Source organism: Bufo gargarizans, chromosome 9 (assembly GCF_014858855.1).
Source record: "Bufo gargarizans isolate SCDJY-AF-19 chromosome 9, ASM1485885v1, whole genome shotgun sequence".
Classification (NCBI taxonomy): domain Eukaryota; kingdom Metazoa; phylum Chordata; class Amphibia; order Anura; family Bufonidae; genus Bufo; species Bufo gargarizans.
The window spans coordinates 38,584,826-38,608,557 of NC_058088.1; the positions used below are offsets into that span (position 1 = coordinate 38,584,826).

General features: G+C 44.0%; 1 protein-coding gene across 1 annotated transcript in view; it reads right to left on the minus strand.

The window, feature by feature from the left end:
• Window positions 1–17,808: 17,808 nt before the first annotated feature.
• The window catches only part of FRMD7 (FERM domain containing 7), a 63,877-nt gene continuing 57,953 nt past the window's right edge, over window positions 17,809–23,732 (minus strand). The window contains exons 9-11 of the mRNA XM_044268948.1: window positions 19,607–19,675; window positions 19,448–19,523; window positions 17,809–19,020 (exon numbers count right to left, since the gene is read on the minus strand). Of these exons, the coding sequence (XP_044124883.1) occupies window positions 17,926–19,020; window positions 19,448–19,523; window positions 19,607–19,675 (1,240 nt within the window). The 3' untranslated portion in view covers window positions 17,809–17,925. The remainder of the gene's footprint in view (window positions 19,021–19,447; window positions 19,524–19,606; window positions 19,676–23,732) is intronic.

Below are 23,732 nucleotides of genomic sequence, written 5' to 3' on the forward strand. Positions count from 1 at the left end.
CATTGGCCTGCTCCAGTCCTCCTGTGGACTGTAGGGACAGTCTCTCACGCACCGTACAGACTATCTGCCAAATCTATAAAATGTAACTGGTGCACGACCGGCGCATTTTATCCAATTGCCATTGCAGTGTTTTTGGATTTTATAATGAACTAGACAGTGGTTGTTTAAGAGGATGTGACCGCCAGTATCTGATGCAAATGAGCATGCTGCAGTGTCAAGTAATTGTTTTATAGCTATCCACGGGGAAGATAATGATGGCAGCGTACATACTGCTTTTGCTGTGAAGAACTGGCAGCTCAATGTCTTAATAGCCACATGGAAAGTTTTTTTTTTTTTTTTTTTTTTTTTTTTTTCTTCTTTCCTCTTGCCAATTATGCCACGTGGCCTTGTCCTGCATTTTCAACCATGTAGCGTAAGCCTTATTCTGATCAGGTGCTGGGACCCATTGCCTTGTAGATATTTATATATATATATATATATTGGGTCAGGCTGCAATAGGACCATATGCAGTGTTTGATCTAAAAGATTATTTTTTTCAGTGCATCAAAAATATGGCTACAGCACTACTTGACTTGTGCATGAGTTTTCTACCACAACCCTAATTGATCAGATGCTCCTCGATGCAGAATTGAAAGCCCCCATAAATGTAATTAATATGCGTAGTAAAAATTGCTTCAAATTGCAGCATGCTTATTTCCACTGCCGGGTAGACAGAATTCTCCCCCCACCACCCCCCCAACATAAATCCTGCTTTAGGGGGACGCTTGAAATCATATTACTGGCTAATGCCAAGGAATGAGCAACATTTTCAGTGGTGCCTACACAATTGAGTTCACTTTTAATTTCCTTTGTTCTTGGCTTTTAATTTTAAGGAACCATCTTCTTTTTGTTTGTTTTTATTTTTATTTTTTTTGCTCTCTAACTAAACTCACTTCAAATTTATATCTTGAGAAAGTCTGAAAATAGTTTTTGAAAACAATGTTATCGTTAAAAAATAAAATATTTTTATAAATATATAAGCAGTAAAAGTTGTAAATATGGTCAATCAGAAAGCTTTATAAGAACTTCACAGATAGAAATAAAAATAAACGGAGAAAAAAAAGTGATACCCATATATCCTTCGTAGTTATTACTCTTGTAAATCTGTTAATAGAGTAAGCTTATTTCAATATTTCAGGGGATTTTAAATGGTTTAAGAATAAATATTTAAATTCTGATCGTGTGTGTTTGTTTTTGTTTTGTTTGTTTTTTACATAAAATTAGGCCACGTTCAGACAGGGTCTGTTTACTGCAGGTTTTCATTACTCAGAAAATCGTCAAGTACGATGCATGTGGATAGGATTTTCAAAACCCCAATCGGCATCTAGCAGATTTTTCTGTTGCAGGTTTGAGGGAAGCTGTGGGTTTTGAAATGTGCTTGCCAATTATTCGCTGGTTTTGTCTGCTCCAGTAATGCTGATTTAGTATGAATTATTGAGACGTAAATATGTATGAATTATTTTAAATAGCTGTCCTGGGTCTACAAACATGAGGATATTAATTAATACCAGGCCTTAGTACTTGCCCTGGCGCATGATGCGCCTAAGTTATCTAGAGCAGGGATGCTCAACCTGTGGCCCTCCAGCTGTTGTAATACTTCAACTCCCATCATGCTCTGCTGTAGGCTGTCTGGGCATGCTGGGAGTTGTAGTTTTGCAACAGCTGGAGGGACACAGGTTGGGCATCCATAATCTAGAGGCTCCGGCCTCTACATAACTTAAGCGCATCCAACGCCACCTTAAATCTACGACAGCTCCCTTGCTGGCATAGATTTAGATTATATCCTACGCCTAAGACAGGTGTAGAAAATGATAAATGAGACAGGCCAGCCTGCCCACGCCACCTTTTTAACAGCTGGGGTGGGGGAGGGAAAAGTCTCAGATTCAGGCTGCAGATCTCACTTTGTGACCAAATCTGTGACAGATATACGCCCAAAAATATACCCCCATAATGCATAAAATGACAGTAATGGACATGCCCATTGAATGCTGTCATCTGCCGTATAAATGGTATGAATCTGAAATCACTTTACTAGTAGGGCTTGTTTCAAATTAGTAGATTCCGTCCAGGAAAGACGCTTCGTGTGGGAGCGGTATTTCCACTTCACCACCATGACTGCCCAGAGAGATTGACCCCTGACCTCTGTAGGGGCAGGAACAGAGAGAGAACAAGGGAGGGGTCCTTTTAAACCTTTCTCTCGGCTTGGATCCTGAGTCCAACCTTCTAGGACGTAGAGGTCTCTCTGAGGGTGTTATATCTACCTTGAAGGCCAGCAGAAAGAAGGTGACTAACTCCATTTATTTTAAGATCTGGAAAAGATTCTGCACCTGGTCAGGTGACGAAGCCCCAGACCAAACCAAACCTAATATACAGAACATTCTGGATTTCCTGCAAAAGGGACTACAGTCAGGGTTAAGTCCTTCTACCCTTAGAGTCTAGGTCTTAGTGCCTATTTCGATTCTGAATTAGCCAGCCATAGATGGATCCAAAGATTCCTGAGGTCTGCAGCCAGACTAAGACCATCTCTCAAATCAAGGGTGCCTACCTGGGACTTAAACACTGTCCTTAGGGGACTCACAGGTCCGCCTTACGAACCCTTGGGCTCAAGTTCTCTGAAGCCTCTTTCTCAGAAGGCGACTTTTCTTAATGCTATAACATCAGCAAAAAGATTGAGCGAGATCCAAGCATTGTCAATAAGACAACCATACCTCACAATACAGGAGGATCGTAATACCTTGAGGCTAGACCCGACGTTTTTGCCAAAAGTAGTAACAGACTTCCATAGAAACCAGGAGATCATTCTTCTGAGAATGATCTCCTAAGAATTCTGGAGAAGAACGTTTCCATACCCTGGACGTCAAACTAACAGTACTAAAATACCTAGAGGTCACTAGAGACCTGAGGAAGGTGGACAACTTACTAGTGCTCTTCTGTGGTAAAAATAAGGGGAAGGCAGCTTCCAGATCTACCATTGCCCGATGGGTAAAACAGACTGCTACAAGATTGAAGGCATCAGTTGTCCAGAGGTCATTCGGGCTCACTCCACGAGAGCCATGTCTGCCTCTTTCGCTGAAAGGGCAGGAGCTTCCCTAGATCAAATATGCCAGGCTGCAACCTGGTCTAGTGTAAACACCTTTGTTAAACATTATAGACTCTACTTATCCAGGTCCTCCGACCTGGCCTTTGGTCGCAAGGTCCTACAGGCTGTTGCCCCACCCTAAGGCCTCATGCACACGACCGTTGTGTGTGTCCGTTGTGCCGTTTTCCGTGATTTTCTGCAGACCCATTGACTTTGAATGGGTCCGTTGAAAACTCGGAAAGTGCACCGTCGTTCATCTGTGTCCGTGATCAGTGTTTCCTGTCCGTCAAAAAAATAGTACCTGTCCTATTTTTTTTTTTTGATGGACAGCGTTTCATGGACCCATTCAAGTCAATGGGTCCGTGAAAAAACACGGATGCACACAAGATTGACATCCGCATCCGTGGCCGTAGGCTACTTTCATACAGACGGATCCGAAGATCCGTCTGCATAAAAGCTTTTTCAGAGCTGAGTTCCGACAGTATATTCTAACACTGAGGCGTTCCCATAGTGATGGGGACGCTTCAAGTTAGAATATACTACGAACTGTGTACATGACTGCCCCCTGCTGCCAGGCAGCACCCGATCTCTTACAGGGGGCTGTGATCCGCACAATTAACCCCTCAGGGCCCCCCCCCCCCCCCCGGATCATTGGTGGCAGCAGAGAGTTATGATTGGAGTCCCAGTTTAATCACTGGGGCTCCGATCGGTAACCATGGCAACCAGGATGCTACTGCAGTCCTGGTTGCCATGGTTACTTAGCAATATTAGAAGCATCATACTTATCTGCTGCGCTGTCTGTGACCAGCCAGGCGCTCCTCCTACTGGTAAGTGACAGATCATTAAGCAATGCGCCGCACAGACCTGTCACTTACCAGTAGGAGGAGCGCCCGGCTGGTCAGACAGCGCAGCAGGTAAGTATGATGCTTCTAATATTGCGATTAAACTGGGACTCCGATCGGAACTTTCCACTGCCACCAATGATCGGGGGGGAGGCCGCACACTGGCCACCAATTAAATCAATACAATAGAGGGGGGGGGAGGCTGCACGCTGGCCACCAATGAAATTAAAACTTGGGAGGGAGGGAGGGGGGTCTGCTGCCTGGCAGCCTCTGATCTCTTACAGGGGGCTATGATGCGGCACCTGAGGGGTTAATTGTGCGGATCGCAGCCCCCTGTAAGAGATCGGGTGCTGCCAGGCAGCAGGGGGCAGTCATGTACACAGTTCTCAGTATATTCTAACTAGAAGCGTCCCCATCACTATGGGAACGCCTCTGTTAGAATATACTGTCAGATCTGAGTTTTCACGATCTAACTCAAATCCGATGGTATAGTCTAACATAGAGGCGTTCCCATGGTGATGGGGACGCTTCAAGTTAAAATATACCATCGGATTGGAGAAAACTCAGATCCGATGGTATAATAGGGACTCCTGACTTTACATTGAAAGTCAATGGGGGACGGATCCGTATGCAATTGTGTCAACGTCAAACTGATCCGTCCCCATTGACTTGTATTGTAAGTCAGGATGGATCCGTTTGGCTCCGCACAGCCAGGCGGACACCAAAACGACTTTTTCCTTCATGTCCGTGGATCCTCCAAAAATCGAGGAAGACCCACGGAAGAAAAAAAACAGATCACGGAACTACGGAACCCATTTTTGCGGACCGCAAAAAAAAAAGTGTGTGCATGAGGCCTAAGACGTATATAATTTATGTCTCTCTGGGCCGTCATGGCGGTGAAGTGGAAAGCCGGAATTAGACTTGCTGGTAATTCATTTTCCACAAATCCACCATGACTGCATGATATCCCACCCGAAAAAAAAAAAAAATAATATAAATATAATTATACACACACATATATACACATTTATTCCAATGATTTGGTATGAGTTAATACCAAAAAAAACACTTTGAGTTGTTTCACTTGTTAACCGGTGATTGTGGCACTATAATCTGGAACTCCCTGGTGAATGGTGGGAGGGGTCTTTTTAAACCTATCTGACCCCTGACCTCTGTAGGGGCAGGAACAGAATCTCTCTGGGCCGTCATGGTGGATTCGTGGAAAATGAATTACCGGTAAGTCTAATTCCGGCTTTCCCAGACGGGACACTGCTGCAGCACTTGCTTCTCTGACGTGAACATGCCACAGTCAGAAAACCATGTCTGCTCACCCTTTGCAGAGCAAGGTAAGTCCATAAGTAGTGCCAAATTCAATTAATTTGACTGGATTATAGTTTTATTTTCAAACATGATAAGCAAGACGGCAACGTCAGTCAGTTTCGGTGTATATAAGCCTGAGTCATAAACTAGGTTATGACTAAGGCTATATGCCAGAATGCAGCAGCCTGGCTTTGCTGTCTTGCCGCATCGTGTTTTCATTTGACTGGAATAGATATATATTTTTACACCGTTTTGTGCTGGATGTGAATTTGCCACATGCTGCGAGTCTGCTGAACCATAGTCACATAATGCTTTGACTGTATGCAGTCACTGGCCTCAGCGGTCCGGGGCCATGGACTGACTGCAGCGGTCACGTGCTGTAGACAGCAGGGAATTAATGTCACTTTCACACGAGCGAGTTATACTCGCAGCGTGTGTCTGAGGCAGCTCCTGTCCTGATCTCCCTAGAACTGACTGAGTTGCATAGCATTACATTTAGGGATGAGCGAAATTTCATATCTTTCAGTTCATGTTGTGGTATTTACTGAATTGCATTATGATTTCCGTTACCACCGACCGTCCCGTTTCAGTTATGTTGGAGTCCTCTCCTGCATAACGGAAACGGGACGGATCCGTTTTGCAGCCCATAGACTTCTACTATGACTGAATAACTGCCTCTAAAGGCATTCCATCATGGAATTGCGTTATGGTCCGTGGTAACAGAATCTATAACGCAATTCAGTAAATGCCACAACATGAGCCGAAAACTAATTTCAAAATATTAAATTTGCTAATCCCTAATTATATTGATTGATGATGCTATGTAACCAATTACCGTTCTGTGAAGTATTGTATAACACAGGCATAATGTTGGCAGTGTTATACAATACATTCCAGAACTGTAAGGCCCCTTTCACACGGGCGAGAGTTCCGCGCGCGGGTGCAATGCATGAGTTGAACGCATTGCACCCGCACTGAATCCGGACCCATTCATTTCTATGGGGCAGTGCAGATGAGTAGTGATTTTCACGCATCACTTGTGCGTTATGTGAAAATCGCAGCATGTTCTATATTCAGCTTTTTTTTTTTTTTTTCTCTCACACCACAGGCCCCATAGAAATGAATGGGTCTGAGTGAAAATCGCAAGCAAGTGCGGCTGCGGTGTGATTTTAACGCATGGTTGCTAGGAGATGATAGTGATGAGCAGCCCCATTAAAGTCTATTCACTGTATTATTCTCCCTTTAGAACATTCTTATAAGGGAAAATAATAGCATTCTTAATACAGAATGCTTACTAAAATGTGCCTTGAGGGGTTAAAAAAAAAATATACAAATAACTCTCCTCATCCACTTGGTCGCGCAGCCAGCATTGTCGTCTTTTTCTTCTTTCAGGACAGGCAAAAGGACCTTTGATGTAATCGCGCTCACTGACATCAGCACAGGTCCTGCTGAATGAAGATAGAAGATCCTTCATTTAGCAGGACCAGCACTGGCGTCACCACGAGGTGAGCGCGATTGTCATCAAAGGTCCTTTTGCAGGTCCTGAAAGAAGACTCTGCTGGCTGTGCAATCCAGTGGAAGAGGAGAATTAATATTATTTTTTTATTATTATTTCTTAACACCCAGTGCATTTTACTAAGCATTCTGTATTAAGAATGTTATAAGGCAAAATAATAAAAATCTACACAACATGGAACCCGAACTTCAGTGAAGAAGTTTGGGTCTGGGTATTGCATTCAGTTTTTAGCACGCGACTGACTGAAATGGCGTGCGCGCTTGCGCCGGTTTCCCGCAAGGCAGCCGGAGCAAATCCAGGACACCCGTGTGAAAGAGGCTTATAGGTTACATAGCATCATAAATTACTATAATGCTATGCAACCCTTTCAGTGCTGGGAAGTCAGAAAGGAAGCTGCCGCAGACACACTGCAAGTTCAATGCGTTGAAAGCAGTTGACTATATTGTCTTTATTCGCCAGTCGTCTCCAGGACACCACATCCTGAGACTGACTTCCTCTGATGGGACAGGGGAAAAAAAACTGGTTTAAAAACTCCACCCCTTCTCTCCTGCTTCCTATACTGAGGGGACAGGAAAAACACTGGCGATGGAGGGGGTGCATGGAGGCTCTATATGGGCCCACCTGTAAAGCGATTCTTCAGGCTGAAGTCTGATCCGCAAATTCGGCCCTCCCTTCTCCCCTCATGGCCTGAGCACGGATGCAAACAGTTGCACTCCCTGTGAAGATCCCCTCTGCGGTGGTCCAGGGGGATTTCATGCAGAGGAGAAAAAAAAATGGCGGTCGGAGCGGCACTGTGATAAGTTCCCTCCGGTTGCTGGCGCATGATGTCAGATGCTAGGGGTGGAGTCTGATGTCATCCCTGAGTGCCGCAGGTCCTGGTAGAGCAAAGGAGAATAGAAAAACTCGCAGGACCTGCACAATGGTGTCCGATCAGCGGCTCGCTGGGACTTTGGCGAATGGGAGCAAGCATGAGTTCCCCCATCAGGCCGAGCCTGCATCAAATCCAGGAGCCCTGAGTAGCCTGATATCAGGCTTATACTTCCAGGGAGAAAAGGATTCTGCTTCTGCGCCTAAAGAAAATGTGGAATATGTTATAAGCAGTTTCCCAGAGCTGGGGCTAAACCCTCATGTAAGGAATGTACCTCCAATGTCGTGAAAGTCGAATCCTCTAGTTTTCTTGAAGATATCAGAACACTAGTTAAGGAAGAGGTTCAGTCCGCTTTAGCATCCAGGGATTTAGCTCCCCCTAGGATTCCTCCTCAAGGCATCCGTGATACTCACAATCTGTTTTCCGACAGACTCTGAATCCATGTAAAAACATTATGTATCTTCGGACGAAGACAATGAATACAAAACGATATTTATAAAATCTGAAACAAAAAATAGTAACCCAGACGCTTGCTCTCCCCTCTATCGATAGCTGCAGTGCCACAGCAGAATCGCACAAACCGTTATCAAATAAATGTCAAAGTGAAAATTCTATATCAAAGGCACTGCACTTAACCCAATCCACTCCGGTACACGCTGGAGCAGTCGCAGACTAGTTGGCTGAATGCTGCCGTACCTGTCTTCCAATGCTTGTTCTGTGGCTGCTTACTCCTGTAGACTGGAGTTGAAGGTGATACTGGGTACTTGGTTGGAGTTATCTGTTCCACGGTGCGTGCCCCCGGCTGATGGCACGATGCCGTTTCTACAACTAGTACTCCGCGCACTCACAAGCGGATAGTGACGTCACATGTAATGAACCCTTTGTCTTCTTTGTAGGTGCTGTTGGTATTTTTTATATTCATTTGTTTTTTGTTGCTGTTGGATGTCCTGCAGCCTATGCATTTCTTACATGGGAAAAAGCCGTTATGTTGGCCTAGGCTTTTAGATAAATATTTATTATCCTCATTTATGTAGTATTGTGTAGTAATACAGCTATTGGTAGCTGCCAACATATTCCCTAGGTTTAAGCAGCCACGGAACAAGCATTGGGAGACAGGTACGGCAGCATTCAGCCAACTAGTCTGTAACTGCTCCAGCGTGGAGCAAGTATACCGGAGTGGATTGGGGTAAGCGCGGTGCCTTTTGATATTGAATTTATTCAATCTGGATGACAATGCTGAGCTCATAAAAGCAATTAAAGCTGTGATACAAATGGAGGTGCCACAAAAAACTAATCGGCACAGGAAGAAATATTTGGGGGGCTGGGGGAAAAGAAAAATTCTGTATTCCCGGTCCCAGATAATGTTCAAAAATGGATCAAATTGGAATAGGAAAAACCAGACAAGTATTCTTTTATTCCTAGGGTGATTAAGAGGCAATATCTTTAGTGTCAAAGATTGCACAGATTGGGAATCTCTCCCCAGAGTGGACGCCCCAGTAGCAAATATTGCCAAACATACTGCCGAACAATTTTGAGGACTTGGCACAACTCAAGGATCCCATGGACCAAAGGCCATCTAAGAAAAAACCTGGGAGGCTACAGCGGCCCTTCTTAAATCTGGGGTAGCCTCTACATTTGTAGCTAGAACCCTAAATTTATGGAGCAACTAGAAATTCACCTGGTCAATAAAACACTGCGGGATAAAATCCTTGAGAGTATTCCCCTGTTAAAAATGGCAAGTTTTCTAGCAGCTGTGGAATCCGTGAAACTCTTAGCCCATACGGTGAGGCGGGCTTTATGGCTTAAGGCTTGGTCTGGGGATATGTCCTCCAAAAACAAGCTTATGTCTCTTCCTTTCCACGGTCAATATGTTTTTGGACCAGACCTAGACAAAATTTTAGATGTTGCCACCAATAAAAAGAAGGGTTTCCCAGAAGAAAAATATAGGCCAACAAGACCACATTTTCGTGACCGACAGTATCAAACGGAAAATAAGAGGAATAAGGTAAAGACCGGGAGATGGAGTTATGCCAAAGGGGGTAGAGGAAGGAATTTTCTTTTCAACCCTAACAGAGGAGAAACCTCTACTAACCCCAAACAATGACTTCAGGCAGGTAGGGGGAGGGGGGAGACTCAGCTCTTTTCTAAAAACATGGGAGCAAGTAACATTAAATGCATGGGTACTAGACATCAGAGGGGGTTACAGAATAGTTAGATTCTTCCCCTCCACAAAAATTTGTCATCACCACCCTTCCTCCCCCTCAGCTATGTACCTCCTTAAAAGACGACATAAAAGATTTACTAAACTTAGACGCAATAGAACCTGTCCCGGAAAATCAGCTAGGATAGGGCCATTACTCCTGTTGATTCATAGTTTAAAAAAAACAGGAAATCACGGGTCATAATAAATTTAAAACCCTTGAACAAATACTTCACGTATCAAAGATTCAAGATGGAAACTCTAAGATCGGCAGTAAAAATTAATTAAAAAAAGGATGCAGTAATGGCCTTGATCGATTTAGGAGATGTGTACTACCACATCCCGATACACAGAAAATTAAGGAAATTCCTGAGATTTGCAAGCCAGTCAAAAGGTCACACTTAGCATTACCAATTTGCGTGTTTCCCCTTCGGAATTTCTTCAGCGGTAAGAATGTTTACAGAGGTAGTGGCGGATCTGCGACAACAAGCAATCAGCGTCATCCCATATTTAGACGACCTTCTGGTTGTTGCAGAAAGCAAAATTCTATTGTCAAACCACATACAAATAGTTTTAAACCATCTCCAATCCCTAGGATGGATCATCAACTGGGAGAAATCAGACCTATCTCCAAGCAGTCAAAAAACATTCCTAGGGATATCCCTGGACTTGATTTCTCAGAGATCGTTCCTCCCGCCTCCAAAAATAAATAAAAACTACAAAACCTATTAAAAGAATTCAAAAAGGAAATTTTGCTCCCTCCGTATAGCAATGAAGGTTCTAGGCAGTCTTTCTTCATGTATCCCGGCAGTATCTTGGGCTCAATTTCATCTAAGACACTTTCAAAAACTAATCTTATCCAGATGGAACAGATCTCAGACAACTATAGACAAACAGATCTTTCTGGATGTAAGTGAAAAATTCCCTAAACTGGTGGCCTCAGAAACAACAACATAAAAAAAAAAAACAGTGTATTTTGGAATCAATATCGACCCCTCGTGATCACGACGGATGCCATCCTTCAGGGTTGGGGAGCTGTAACTCGACACGAAACCTACCAGGGAAAATGGACAGTTTCCATAAGATAGCAATCCTCAAATTTCAGGGAACTGCAAGCAATTTGGGAGGCTCCGAAGGAAACACAACATCTGTCAACACATCTTCACGTCCGAGTTAAGGCTACATTCACACTTGCGTTCATCGGTCCGCTCGTTAGCTCCGTTTGAAGGAGCTCACAAGCGGACCCGAACGCCTCCGTCCAGCCCTGATGCAGTCTGAATGGAGCGGATCCGCTCAGACTGCATCAGTCTGGCGGCGTTCAGCCTCCGCTCCGCTCGCCTCCGCACGGCCAGGAGGCGAGCGGATCCGTTCAGACTTACAATGTAAGTCAATGGGAACGGATCCGCTTGAAGATGACACCATATGGCTCAATCTTCAAGCGGATCCGTCCCCCATTGACTTTACATTGAAAGTCTGAACGGATCCGCTCAGGCATCTTGCGCACTTAGAAATTTTTCTAAGTTATTAATGCAGACGGATCCGTACTGAACGGAGCCTCCGTCTGCATTAACATGATCGGATCCGTTCAGAACGGATCCGATCAAGCGCAAGTGTGAAAGTAGCCTTACTCGGACAACTCAACAGCAGTGTCCTCCATTCAGCACCATGGAGGGACGAGACAGAGCTTACTTTAAAATCTGTCAAACAAAATATTTTCGTGGGCGGAGAAAAATATACAGTCAATATCAGCAGTTTACCTAAAAGGTTCATTAAACATAAAAGCAGACTCTCTGAGTCGTTATACTCTAGATCCGGGGGACTGGAGGCTGTGCCTGGAGATTTTCCAGGTGATAACACAAAAGATCTATTTGCATCACAAGAAAACCACCCAGTGAATCAATTCTTTTCTCTTAACCCGAGGGATTTCCTAACAGCAGTGGACGCATTCAATCAAGACTGGACAACACACCTAGTCTATGCGTTTCCACCCATTCCTCTAATTACCAGGGTCCTTCAAAAATTCCTGAAAGCGAAATACACCCTGATCTTGGTGGCCCCCTACTGGCTTAAAAGGAGTTGGTTTGCATTAATGAAGTCTCTCAGCCTAGAAGCCCCCTTTCTTTTACCTCTGAGATCGGATCTACTACACAAAGACCCCATCCCTCATCCAAATGTACAAATCTTAAAAGTGTCGGCTTGGATTCTTCAGAATCCATCTTATTGAAATTAGAACTATCTGAGAAGGTGGTCGCCACCTTACTCCTCAGCAGGAAACAGAACACAAACAAAGCATACTTCAAAGTGTGGAAAAAAATTGCTGAGTGGTCTGGAAATTCCTTTGATCAGTTTAAACCCAATATCTCATTGATCTTGGATTTCCTACAAGACTGCCTAGACATGGGGCTATCTCATAATACCCTCAGGGGCCAAGTATCAGCTTTAGGAGCTCTATACAATACTAGTCTCTGAGTGTCCCTGGATAGCCAGATTTCTTAAAGCGGCAGACAGGATTAGGCCAACAATCAAAAATATTGTAGCCCCTTGGAACCCGGACATATCCTCATTTTCACCCCGGCAGCCCCCCTGACAGGAGCATTAAAGCAGTTCATGCTCCGATGCTCTCCTTTGCCCTGTACTAAATCGCGCAGGGCCAAGGCATTTTTTGGCGATCCTGTGACGTTCTGGATCTCTCTATGGGGCCGCCAGAAAGCCCGGTGATGTCACCAGCACTGATGGGCAGGATTTAGCGCAGCCCTAGCCAGTAAAACTGCTAGGGCAGCGCTAAAGCCCACCCATCAGAGTCGGTGACGTCACGGAACACACTGCTGGGCGGATGTTTCCGCCCAGCAGTGTGTTATTGTAAATAAAAGATAGCTTTCCCTGCGCGATGCTCCGATGCTAGCCTCAGGGGGACTGCCACGTTGAAAATAAGGGTATGTCCGGGTTCAGCTCTGAACCCGGACAACCCCTTTAATACAGTACTATCAGGTCTAACCTCCGGTTCCTTTGAACCTCTGGAATCTATTTCCATAAAATGGCTCACTATTAAACCATATTTTTAGTGGCAATAATAGCAGCAAGACGAGTCTGTGAACTCCAGGCCTGGTCTATTCAGGATCCCTTCCTTACGGTATTTCAGGACGAGTTGGTATTTAAGTTAGAGCCAACCTTTTTATCAAAGGTGGTTTCTACCTTTCATAGGTCACAGGACATCGTACTTCCTTCCTTTTGTGCCAAACCCAAAAATGACCAAGAGGCTATCTTCCATACCTTAGACATTAGGCAAGCAGTCCTAAGATACCTAGAAACTAAGGAGTGGAGAATCGACAAGAATCTCTTTTTCTTTTATTAGGCGTGGAAAATGGGATAAAGGGCAGTGAAAAGTTCTATTTCCAGATGGATAAGAACAGCCATCTCCGAAGCCTACAAAATCAGAGGAAAAGAAGCCCCTTCTTCCCTTAGAGCGCATTCGACAAGAGGCATGGCCGCTTCTTGGGCGGAAAAGACATCAGCCTCCCTATAACAAATTTGTAGAGCGGCAACTTGGAAGAGGGTCCACACCTGTACCAAACATTACAAGCTAGATATTTTTTCTAGCGAAGACATGGCTTTCGGACGCAAAGTCCTTTTGTGCCGCTGTCCCCCCTAATATATTCTTTATTTCTCAGGATGTGATGTCATGGAGACGACTAGGGAAATTAGTATTACACTCACCGGTAATCCGGTTTCCTGGAAGTCTCCATGACACCACATGCTTCCCACCCATTTATTTTAGTATGTGGATTGATTATCATTTTCTATTAATATAAACTACATTATCCCTTCATCCTGGGGTTGTCTCGTTAAAATACACTGGTGATGGAGGGAAGGGGTGGGGATTTTAAACCTGTGCTTTTCCTGTCCTATCAGAGGAAGTCTGTCTCAGGATGTGGTGTCATGGAGACTTCCAGGAAACCGGATTACCGGTGAGTGTAATACTCATTTATGTCATTTCGGGGCACTGTTTTCCATATAATCTGGACAATCCCTTTAAATAAGGACATGTGAACAGGTAATAGTAGCTGTTTATCATACAGAGCGGGAGCTTTATCAAAAACCGGCTGCCTGAAGATGTGCCTAATTTATGGTGATGTGCAGGCCTCGTTATAAAGTGGGTGAATCCTCTGGCAGTCCATGAGATTAAATCTACTGCAGCTCGGAGCTGCCATAAATGAGCTTTTATTTGCACCAGAAAACTGGTGCAAATGAAGATAAGTGTGCTGGGCTCACTGGCCCTGTCCCCTCACTCCCCTTGCTACACCCCCTTTTTTGGAAAGTGGACACTTTTATTTTTTCCCCCCCCATAAGAAAACTGGCATCCTTAATCTGTGGGTCAATACAAATACGTTGTTACCAGATAGTTTAGTTTACTGCTAAATTAAATTTTCTTTGCTTTACCATTTTCTAACAGCCATAACTTTTTATATTTTCGGACACATTATTTTTTTTTTCTTGTACCCATAGAAATGAATGGGTCTGTGTGAAATTTGCAAAAACTGCATATCAGACATGGATACAAAATATGTTAATGAGGCTTAAAGGAGTTGTGCCATGACTAATGGAAAAAAAATTAAAACCAGACAATATACAGTACATGTCAACCTCTTTTTAACAAAGCTAGAACCAGCCCTGTACCTCACATGGATCCAGAGATCCTCATTCATTGCTCTGTTAGATTGATATCAAACAAAAAGCTCAAGGGGAGTGTCTTTTCTGCTGCAGCTAAGGGGGCGTGTCTCAGCTCTCCCTATCACAGCTCGGGAGGCAGTTGAAGGATGAAACTGAGCATGTGTGGCCTTCTCAGTGAGCAGGTCAAAGAAATAAAAATAAAAAACAGCAGGGGGCGCTATACAATACATTTTATTAAGTGGCTATGCAAAATTTTTAATTACATGCTATTACAAAAGTATTCAGATCCAGGGGCTGGTTTGAAAACTGTAGAATATTTTTCATGGGACAACCCCTTTAAGTGTTCAATATCTCTGCAGTAGCTGCACCACAGAAAGCCCGTTGAAATCAGTGTGTTGTCCGGTTGACTTGTTACCCAGGACAGTCCACGAGACTCTGTAACCACTCTCGCCAAAGAATAAAGATCCTGACCGACCGACCGACCTCTCCCCCCCCTCCCCCAAATTAAGGGGTTGTCCGAGTTATGGGGGGAAAAAAAAGATATAGCCCTGTAAATCTGATGGTCAGCGATATATAACTAAGCTAAGCAAGTTTTAGGCAAAAAAAATAAAAATCTATTTCCTCATTTCCCTGGTTCTCTTCTGGCCCTTTGTTTACATGCAATAAAAACTATCTCTGCCCCTCCCCCTCCTCTGCTAAGGGAGTGGATACAAGAGCTGCCTTGAGTGACATGTCTGCCTGCTGGGAGACTTAGCAGCATGTTGTATGTGTAGGACTACAAGTCCCAGCTGTATAATGACACTGCTAAGGGAGTTGATACAAGAGCTGCCTTGAGTGACATGTCTGCCTGCTGGGAGACTTAGCAGCATGTTGTATGTGTAGGACTACAAGTCCCAGCTGTATAATGACACTGCTAAGGGAGTGGATACAAGAGCTGCCTTGAGTGACATGTCTGCCTGCTGGGAGACTCTGCAGCATGTTGTATGTGTAGGACTACAAGTCCCAGCTGTATAATGACACTGCTAAGGGAGTTGATACAAGAGCTGCCTTGAGTGACATGTCTGCCTGCTGGGAGACTCTGCAGCATGTTGTATACGTAGAACTACAAGTCCCAGCTGTATAATGACACTGCTAAGGAAGTGAATATAAGTACTGCCCTGAGTGACACGTCTGCCTGCTGGGAGACTCAGCAGCATGTTGTATGTGTAGGACTACAAGTCCTAGCTGTATAATAACACTGCTAATACACACAGGATCTTCCACCTACCTGCAATGCTCTGCAAGACTTCTCTTTCAGCTCCTGTGCCCAGCATTTGTCTCCTCACTGCCTGCAGCTACACTTCAGCCCTGAGTCTGTGCAGCTGAAGGGGTTAAGAATCTTGGGAGAAAGCAATAAGCAGCAGCCAGCAGTGCAGGGGTGTGTGGCCAGCACAGTGATCATCACAGCTGACATCACAGGTCATGTGACCCTAAGTGAAATCTGAGAAAGGAGCCACTGCAGATAAAGTGAGTTAATTGGAAAGCTGTTACATTTGCCCAGTTAGAAACCTAGAAAGAACTAAAAAAAATAACTCGGACAACCCCTTTAAGGTCTTATCCCCACCAACATAAAGGCTCCGCACCCATATTGTGGACTGCAAACGGCAGGTTTGCAATATATGGGCACTAGCTGTATGCACTCTGTGCTGCAGATACAGACCCATTGACTGGAATAGGTCTGCGATCCGCACGATACAGCGGAATACAGGACATGTCCTGGTCTCCTTCACTCGGCAGTTCCCATTCTGGAGCCAGAGATGATTTATGTGGTGGATTTCTGGGCAGAATACGCGCAGTGTGTAGAGTGTACAGTACAATCTCATTCACAAAGATTATTATTATTTTATTTTTTTTAAACCTGCAGCTCGCAGACATTAAAATTCCCTTCAAAATCCACATGTACCTACTTACCCGCACATACCCTAAATGTTACAGCCTACAACAATGGCATTCGAGAAGACTATGAGGTGCAAGAATTTAATCGGAACACAGAGCCCCCCAACTTCAGTTCTCACGGCACATAACTGGAGCGGCAGGACTACTCCGTGTCCTACTTTTCTAAGACCTCATTCATGGGGCAGCACGGTGGCTCAGGGGTTAGCACTGGTGCCTTGCAGTGCTGGGGTCCTAGGTTCAAATCCGACCAAGGACAACATCTGCATGGAGTTTGTATGTTCTCCCCGTGTTTGTGTGGGTTTCCTCCCACGCTCCAAAGACATACTGATAGGGATCTTAGATTGTGAGCCCCATTGGGGACAGTTGGATGCTAATGTCTGTAAAGCGTTGCGGAATATAGTAGCGCTATATAAGTGCATAAAATAAATTCACATATACTGTGTTTTGTTTAGTTAAAAAGCTACAATATAAATCTGCAGCCTAAGGGCTGTGTTTTCTTACCTAGTAGAAAGTTATAGTAGGATAGTGGAGGCCATAGAAGTGAAAAAGAGAGAGGACAGCTTCATATTGATGAGAAGCTCAGCATTCACTTTTCAAAATACTGACTAGTGCCTACAAATAGCCATATATATTTGGGCAGATTTACTATCCCTGTATGTTGCATAAACGTAGACCGGCTATCTAGACCTCCACCAGATTTATCACATGGTCTCTGGCTGGAAGAGACACTAATTGCGGATTTACATGGCCCAATTTTTGGGAACAAATGTTTGTAAGAACGCTTGTTTCCAATAATCAGCCTGTGTAAAAGTGCGGCAGGTCATCCAATGAACGAGCCAAATACTCGTTTATTGGGTGAAATGACCTTTTGTGCGGACACCTCAATTATTGTTTCTGGGCAGCCATTTAAAGTCAGCATTTGTAAATGTGCCTCATCTCTAAACCAACTATTGTTTGGTTTGTTTGCAACAGAATTTTATGTCAAAATTGTGGCATAAAATTATGCCCCTTGTCAAGCCACCTTGGCAACCTAGGCGCTGTGGATTTTTCTAAAACTAGAAGTGACAAATTGCACTCAATGTGCCAATTTGTGCCACATTTTTACAAAATTATTAAACCTAGGGGCACTCGCTTTAGTAAATGTGGGCCACTCACTGTGTGCAGATGAATCTCTTATTTTGATGATTTCCATGTGTTGGTGCAGATGAAAATAGTTTAAAATACGAACCAAGGTTTTAGAAAACACTTTTATTACTGACTTCTTCTTGGGAAACTTTACCTTATGTAGAAACACATTATAGGAGGAGATCCTTTGCCTGAATTTATCTGAAACGTGGCAAATATCAAATGTGCTATCACAGTTTTCAGGGAGCAGCACAACTAGATAAATGAATGGCTTAACTTTTTAATAGATTATATACGAAGTTGTAAAATGGTGTTTAAAGGTGGACATACCCTTTAAGTGTGGAAATGTTTCCACTCTGGTTTAGGATTCCTGCTTTCCCATGCACAAATATTTAAAGGGACCTCCTCCTCTTCTTCTAACTGGAGACTACCTGAGGACAATCTAACTCTTGCCATGGGATGTCTTACATTTTTCCCAAATACAGCATAGTAATAGGGATTTATGATCTCTGATTCAGAGTCACTCGATTCAGTCCCACTGTATACATATCTTTCTGTGACTTGTGGACCTTTCTTTGAGGTTGATGGAGGAGGAGGTGGTGGTGGTGGTAACGGTGGCGGTGGAAGTGGTAATGGAGCAAGCTGATGAGGTAGTGGGCTCCTTGAGACACTAGATGTTCTGGTTAGTATAGGGTAAAGACCTAGAGGTCTGAATTCTGAACCATGAGGGAAACATTCTGATTTCACATCTGAATGACTCAAAGATCTCTTAGGATAAGGTTCTTGATTATCTTCCACGCTTGTCATTTGAGTATCTACCTGGGATCCCATGCCTGAACTACTTTTGCAACTGGTCCGTGGGTAAACTGGTTGATACCTTCTGTCACTTGGACTTCTGTTTGCTAAGTGCCCTGTAAAAAGCTTAGATTGACTGGTAAGTCGTATAATTTCCTCAACCACAGCTGAAGTTTGTGCTGGTATTGGCGATATGCCATCTGTATAGCAGTATATGTTGGGCGGACCTTTGTTGAACTTCTGTCTTGCTGAAGAGGACCCAGTACCCATTTCAATATATGTCCTTGGTGATGCAGGAATGGTCTCCCTCATGCTGCCTTCAGAAGAACTTTTGCGATTGCCAGAAAAATTGTTACTTTCCTCATAGCAAGACAATGGTCTCCTGTGTGAACACTGTCGAGACATCCCACTAGCCATGTCACCATAGCTATACCCAGGGAAGGAAGAACTGCTTTTTGATTGCTGCAATGAAATTTGCTCTACCTCCTCTGGTTTGGAGTGTGCCATCTCTGATGTAAAAATGACTTCAATGGCCGAGTTCCTTCGATTCCTATCTCCAAATGGGTCCCAGCCCACACTGTTGACACTTCTAGAGCAAGGTCTGCTGGTGTATACCAGACGCAAGTCATTGGGCTGGAAGACAATACGGCCATAGTCAGTATCTTTTCAGTGATTTTCCATTACAAAAAACATGATCTTATTTCATTGATATAGTGCTCTTTAAAGGGCCTTTTACACTGCCCGATATTCAGGCAGATTATCGCTAACTAGTGTTATTGATAATCTGACCAGTTAAAGGTGCCGCCGATTACCCGTTGAACGATGGTTGGTGTGGTCACCTAAAGGCCCCTTTACACTGTTGAATTTAGCAGATGATTGTCGGTAAAGGAAGAGTTCCTTCACAACAATAGTTTGCTCCATCGGGCCAGGTAAAGGGGCCTTTATATACAGGTGAGGTAGGTTGTCTGTAGACCATTTTTGTTTGTGCCATGACAGTATCATTGTGAAATATATACAGTAAGCACATTATGGATCGGTATGCATTTTAGAGACATGTTACCTGTTTTGCCACTTCAGTCAGGAGGTCGGGGGAAGATCTGCATTGTCTTTCATGGAGGTTTGCCTGTAAGTGTTTTCTAGAATTACAATGGAAGATAATGTTGTAAAGTGCAGTAACCAGTGACCCATTATATGTGATACTAGATATGTAGCACATTACCTCTCAAAGGGAAGATTCTTCGCCTTGCCTTTAGTCCAGGAATCAAACAACTGTATTTGGGTTCTCCCACTAAATGAAATTAAAGAGAGGAAATGTACAGTATATGATGAAATTAAAGAATTATTGTTGTACATTAAGACTTCTTATTCATTAGCGGTACAGCATTGTGCATTTAGGAGCCCATACAGTATTTAAAGGGTACCTGACTTTGTTTGCATAATGGCTGTGCTTCATTATAGAATCATAGCTGTGAAGGAGCAGGTCTTCCTTGGGCTGCGACCCCTAGTGGCCATGACTTTACAGCTTTTTTTCAGGTGGATGCAGGCAGATTTTTTTAATGAAGTGATTTAGAAATTTGCTAATTATACCATTCTCTTTCAAATTACATAGTGTGGACTTCCGGTGAGGGAATGTGCTGACGTCACAGCCCAGTTGGCAAAAAAGATGCAGTGAATAAGCTGTGCATATATAAGTGAATACCCTGGAGACATTAATAAACGATCCTTAGATGATTTGTTAAGATATGTGCAAACCTACTCATATTCTCCTGGAGGGATACATTGCACTCAGGGCATTGCAAACTGCACATATAAGGAGTAGTTATCCACGTTTCCTGTCGCAACATTGTTGAGGGGATTAGAAAAACATACAAATTCAGAAACCAGCGCAGTACCTGAGTTTTAACATTGTGGGGTTATGGTTTATTAGAGACTAGGGATGAGCGAACTCGAACTGTATAGTTCGGGTTCGTACCGAATTTTGGGGTGTCCGTGACACGGACCCGAACCCGGACATTTTCGTAAAAGTCCGGGTTCGGGTTCGGTGTTCGTCGCTTTCTTCGCGCTTTTGTGACGCTTTCTTGGCGCTTTTTGAAAGGCTGCAAAGCAGCCAATCAACAAGCGTCATACTACTTGCCCCAAGAGGCCATCACAGCCATGCCTACTATTGGCATGGCTGTGATTGGCCAGAGCACCATGTGACCCAGCCTCTATTTAAGCTGGAGTCACATAGCGCCGCCCGTCACTCTGCTCTGATTAGCGTAGGGAGAGGTTGCGGCTGCGACAGTAGGGCGAGATTAGGCAGATTAACTCCTCCAAAGGACTTGATTAACTGATCGATCTGCAGCTGTGGATCATTGAGCTGCTGATCCTCAATTGCTCACTGTTTTTAGGCTGCACAGACCGTTTGTCAGTCACATTTTTCTGGGGTGATCGGCGGCCATTTTGTGTCTTGTGGTGCGCCAGCACAAGCTGCGACCAAGTGCATTTAACCCTCAATGGTGTGGTTGTTTTTTGGCTAAAGCCTACATCAGGGTGAAGCTGTCACACCAAGTGCATTTAACCAGCAATAGTCTGTTCATTTTTTGGCCATATACAAAATCAGGGGCAAGCTGCGCCTGTCACCAAGTGCATTTAACCCTCAATGGTGTGGTTGTTTTTTGGCTAAAGCCTACATCAGGGTGAAGCTGTCACACCAAGTGCATTTAACCAGCAATAGTCTGTTCATTTTTTGGCCATATACTAAATCAGGGGCAAGCTGCGCCTGTCACCAAGTGCATTTAACCCTCAATGGTGTGGTTGTTTTTTGGCTAAAGCCTACATCAGGGTGAAGCTGTCACACCAAGTGCATTTAACCAGCAATAGTCTGTTTATTTTTTGGCCATATCCCAGTCTAATTCTGTCACTAAATCCATACCGGTCACCCAGCGCCTAAATACTAGGCCTCAAATTTATATCCAGCTAAATCTGTCCCTAGTGCTGTAGCTGGGCGAGTTATTTAGTGTCCGTTCAAGCACATTTCTTGTTCTGGGTTGAAATACAATTCCCAATTTAGCAATTTCATAATTTAGTGGTTTCTGCTATATCAGAGCTATTTGAAATCTATCCCTAAAAGGGTATATAATATTCAAGGTGCACATTGGGTCATTCAGAATAACTTCACACACACCCGCTACTGTGTATTTCCAAGTCTAATTCTGTCACTAAACCCATACCTGTCACGCAGCGCCTAAATACTAGGCCTCAAATTTATATCCAGCTAAATCTGTCCCTAGTGCTGTAGCTGGGCGAGTTATTTAGTGTCCGTTCAAGCACATTTCTTGTTCTGGGTTGAAATACAATTCCCAATTTAGCAATTTCATAATTTAGTGGTTTCTGCTATATCAGAGCTATTTGAAATCTATCCCTAAAAGGGTATATAATATTCAAGGTGCACATTGGGTCATTCAGAATAACTTCACACACACCCGCTACTGTGTATTTCCAAGTCTAATTCTGGCACTAAACCCATACCTGTCACCCAGCGCCTAAATACTAGGCCTCAAATTTATATCCCGCTAAATCTGTCCTTAGTGCTGTAGCTGGGCGAGTTATTTAGTGTCCGTTCAAGCACATTTCTTGTTCTGGGTTGAAATACAATTCCCAATTTAGCAATTTCATAATTTAGTGGTTTCTGCTATATCAGAGCTATTTGAAATCTATCCCTAAAAGGGTATATAATATTCAAGGTGCACATTGGGTCATTCAGAATAACTTCACACACACCCGCTACTGTGTATTTCTAAGTCTAATTCTGTCACTAAACCCATACCTGTCACCCAGCGCCTAAATACTAGGCCTCAAATTTATATCCTGCTAAATCTTTCGTTAACGCTGTCCTGTTGTGGCTGGGAAAGTTATTTAGTGTCCGTCAAAGCACATTTTTTGTTCTGGGTTTAAATACAATTCCCAATTTAACAATTTCATAATTTAGTGGTTTCTGCTATATCAGAGCTATTTGAAATCTATCCCTAAAAGGGTATATAATATTCAAGGTGCACATTGGGTCATTCAGAATAACTTCACACACACCCGCTACTGTGTATTTCCAAGTCTAATTCTGTCACTAAACCCATACCTGTCACCCAGCGCCTAAATACTAGGCCTCAAATTTATATCCTGCTAAATCTCTCGTTAACGCTGTCCTGTTGTGGCTGGGAAAGTTATTTAGTGTCCGTCAAAGCACATTTTTTGTTCTGGGTTGAAATACAATTCCCAATTTAGCAATTTCATAATTTAGTGGTTTCTGCTATATCAGAGCTATTTGAAATCTATCCCTAAAAGGGTATATAATATTCAAGGTGCACATTGGGTCATTCAGAATAACTTCACACACACACGCTTCTGTGCATTTCCAAGTCTAATTCTGTCACTAAATCCATACCGGTCACCCAGCGCCTAAATACTAGGCCTCAAATTTATATCCCGCTGAATTTGAATACAATACATTGGGCCAAATAATATATTTGTTGTTGTGGTGAACCATAACAATGAGAAAAACATCTAGTAAGGGACGCGGACGTGGACATGGTCGTGGTGGTGTTAGTGGACCCTCTGGTGCTGGGAGAGGACGTGGCCGTTCTGCCACATCCACACGTCCTAGTGTACCAACTACCTCAGGTCCCAGTAGCCGCCAGAATTTACAGCGATATATGGTGGGGCCCAATGCCGTTCTAAGGATGGTAAGGCCTGAGCAGGTACAGGCATTAGTCAATTGGGTGGCCGACAGTGGATCCAGCACGTTCACATTATCTCCCACCCAGTCTTCTGCAGAAAGCGCACAGATGGCGCCTGAAAACCAACCCCATCAGTCTGTCACATCACCCCCATGCATACCAGGGAAACTGTCTCAGCCTCAAGTTATGCAGCAGTCTCTTATGCTGTTTGAAGACTCCGCTGGCAGGGTTTCCCAAGGGCATCCACCTAGCCCTTCCCCAGCGGTGAAAGACATAGAATGCACTGACGCACAACCACTTATGTTTCCTGATGATGAGGACATGGGAATACCACCTCAGCATGTCTCTGATGATGACGAAACACAGGTGCCAACTGCTGCGTCTTTCTGCAGTGTGCAGACTGAACAGGAGGTCAGGGATCAAGACTGGGTGGAAGACGATGCAGGGGACGATGAGGTCCTAGACCCCACATGGAATGAAGGTCGTGCCACTGACTTTCACAGTTCGGAGGAAGAGGCAGTGGTGAGACCGAGCCAACAGCGTAGCAAAAGAGGGAGCAGTGGGCAAAAGCAGAACACCCGCCGCCAAGAGACTCCGCCTGCTACTGACCGCCGCCATCTGGGACCGAGCACC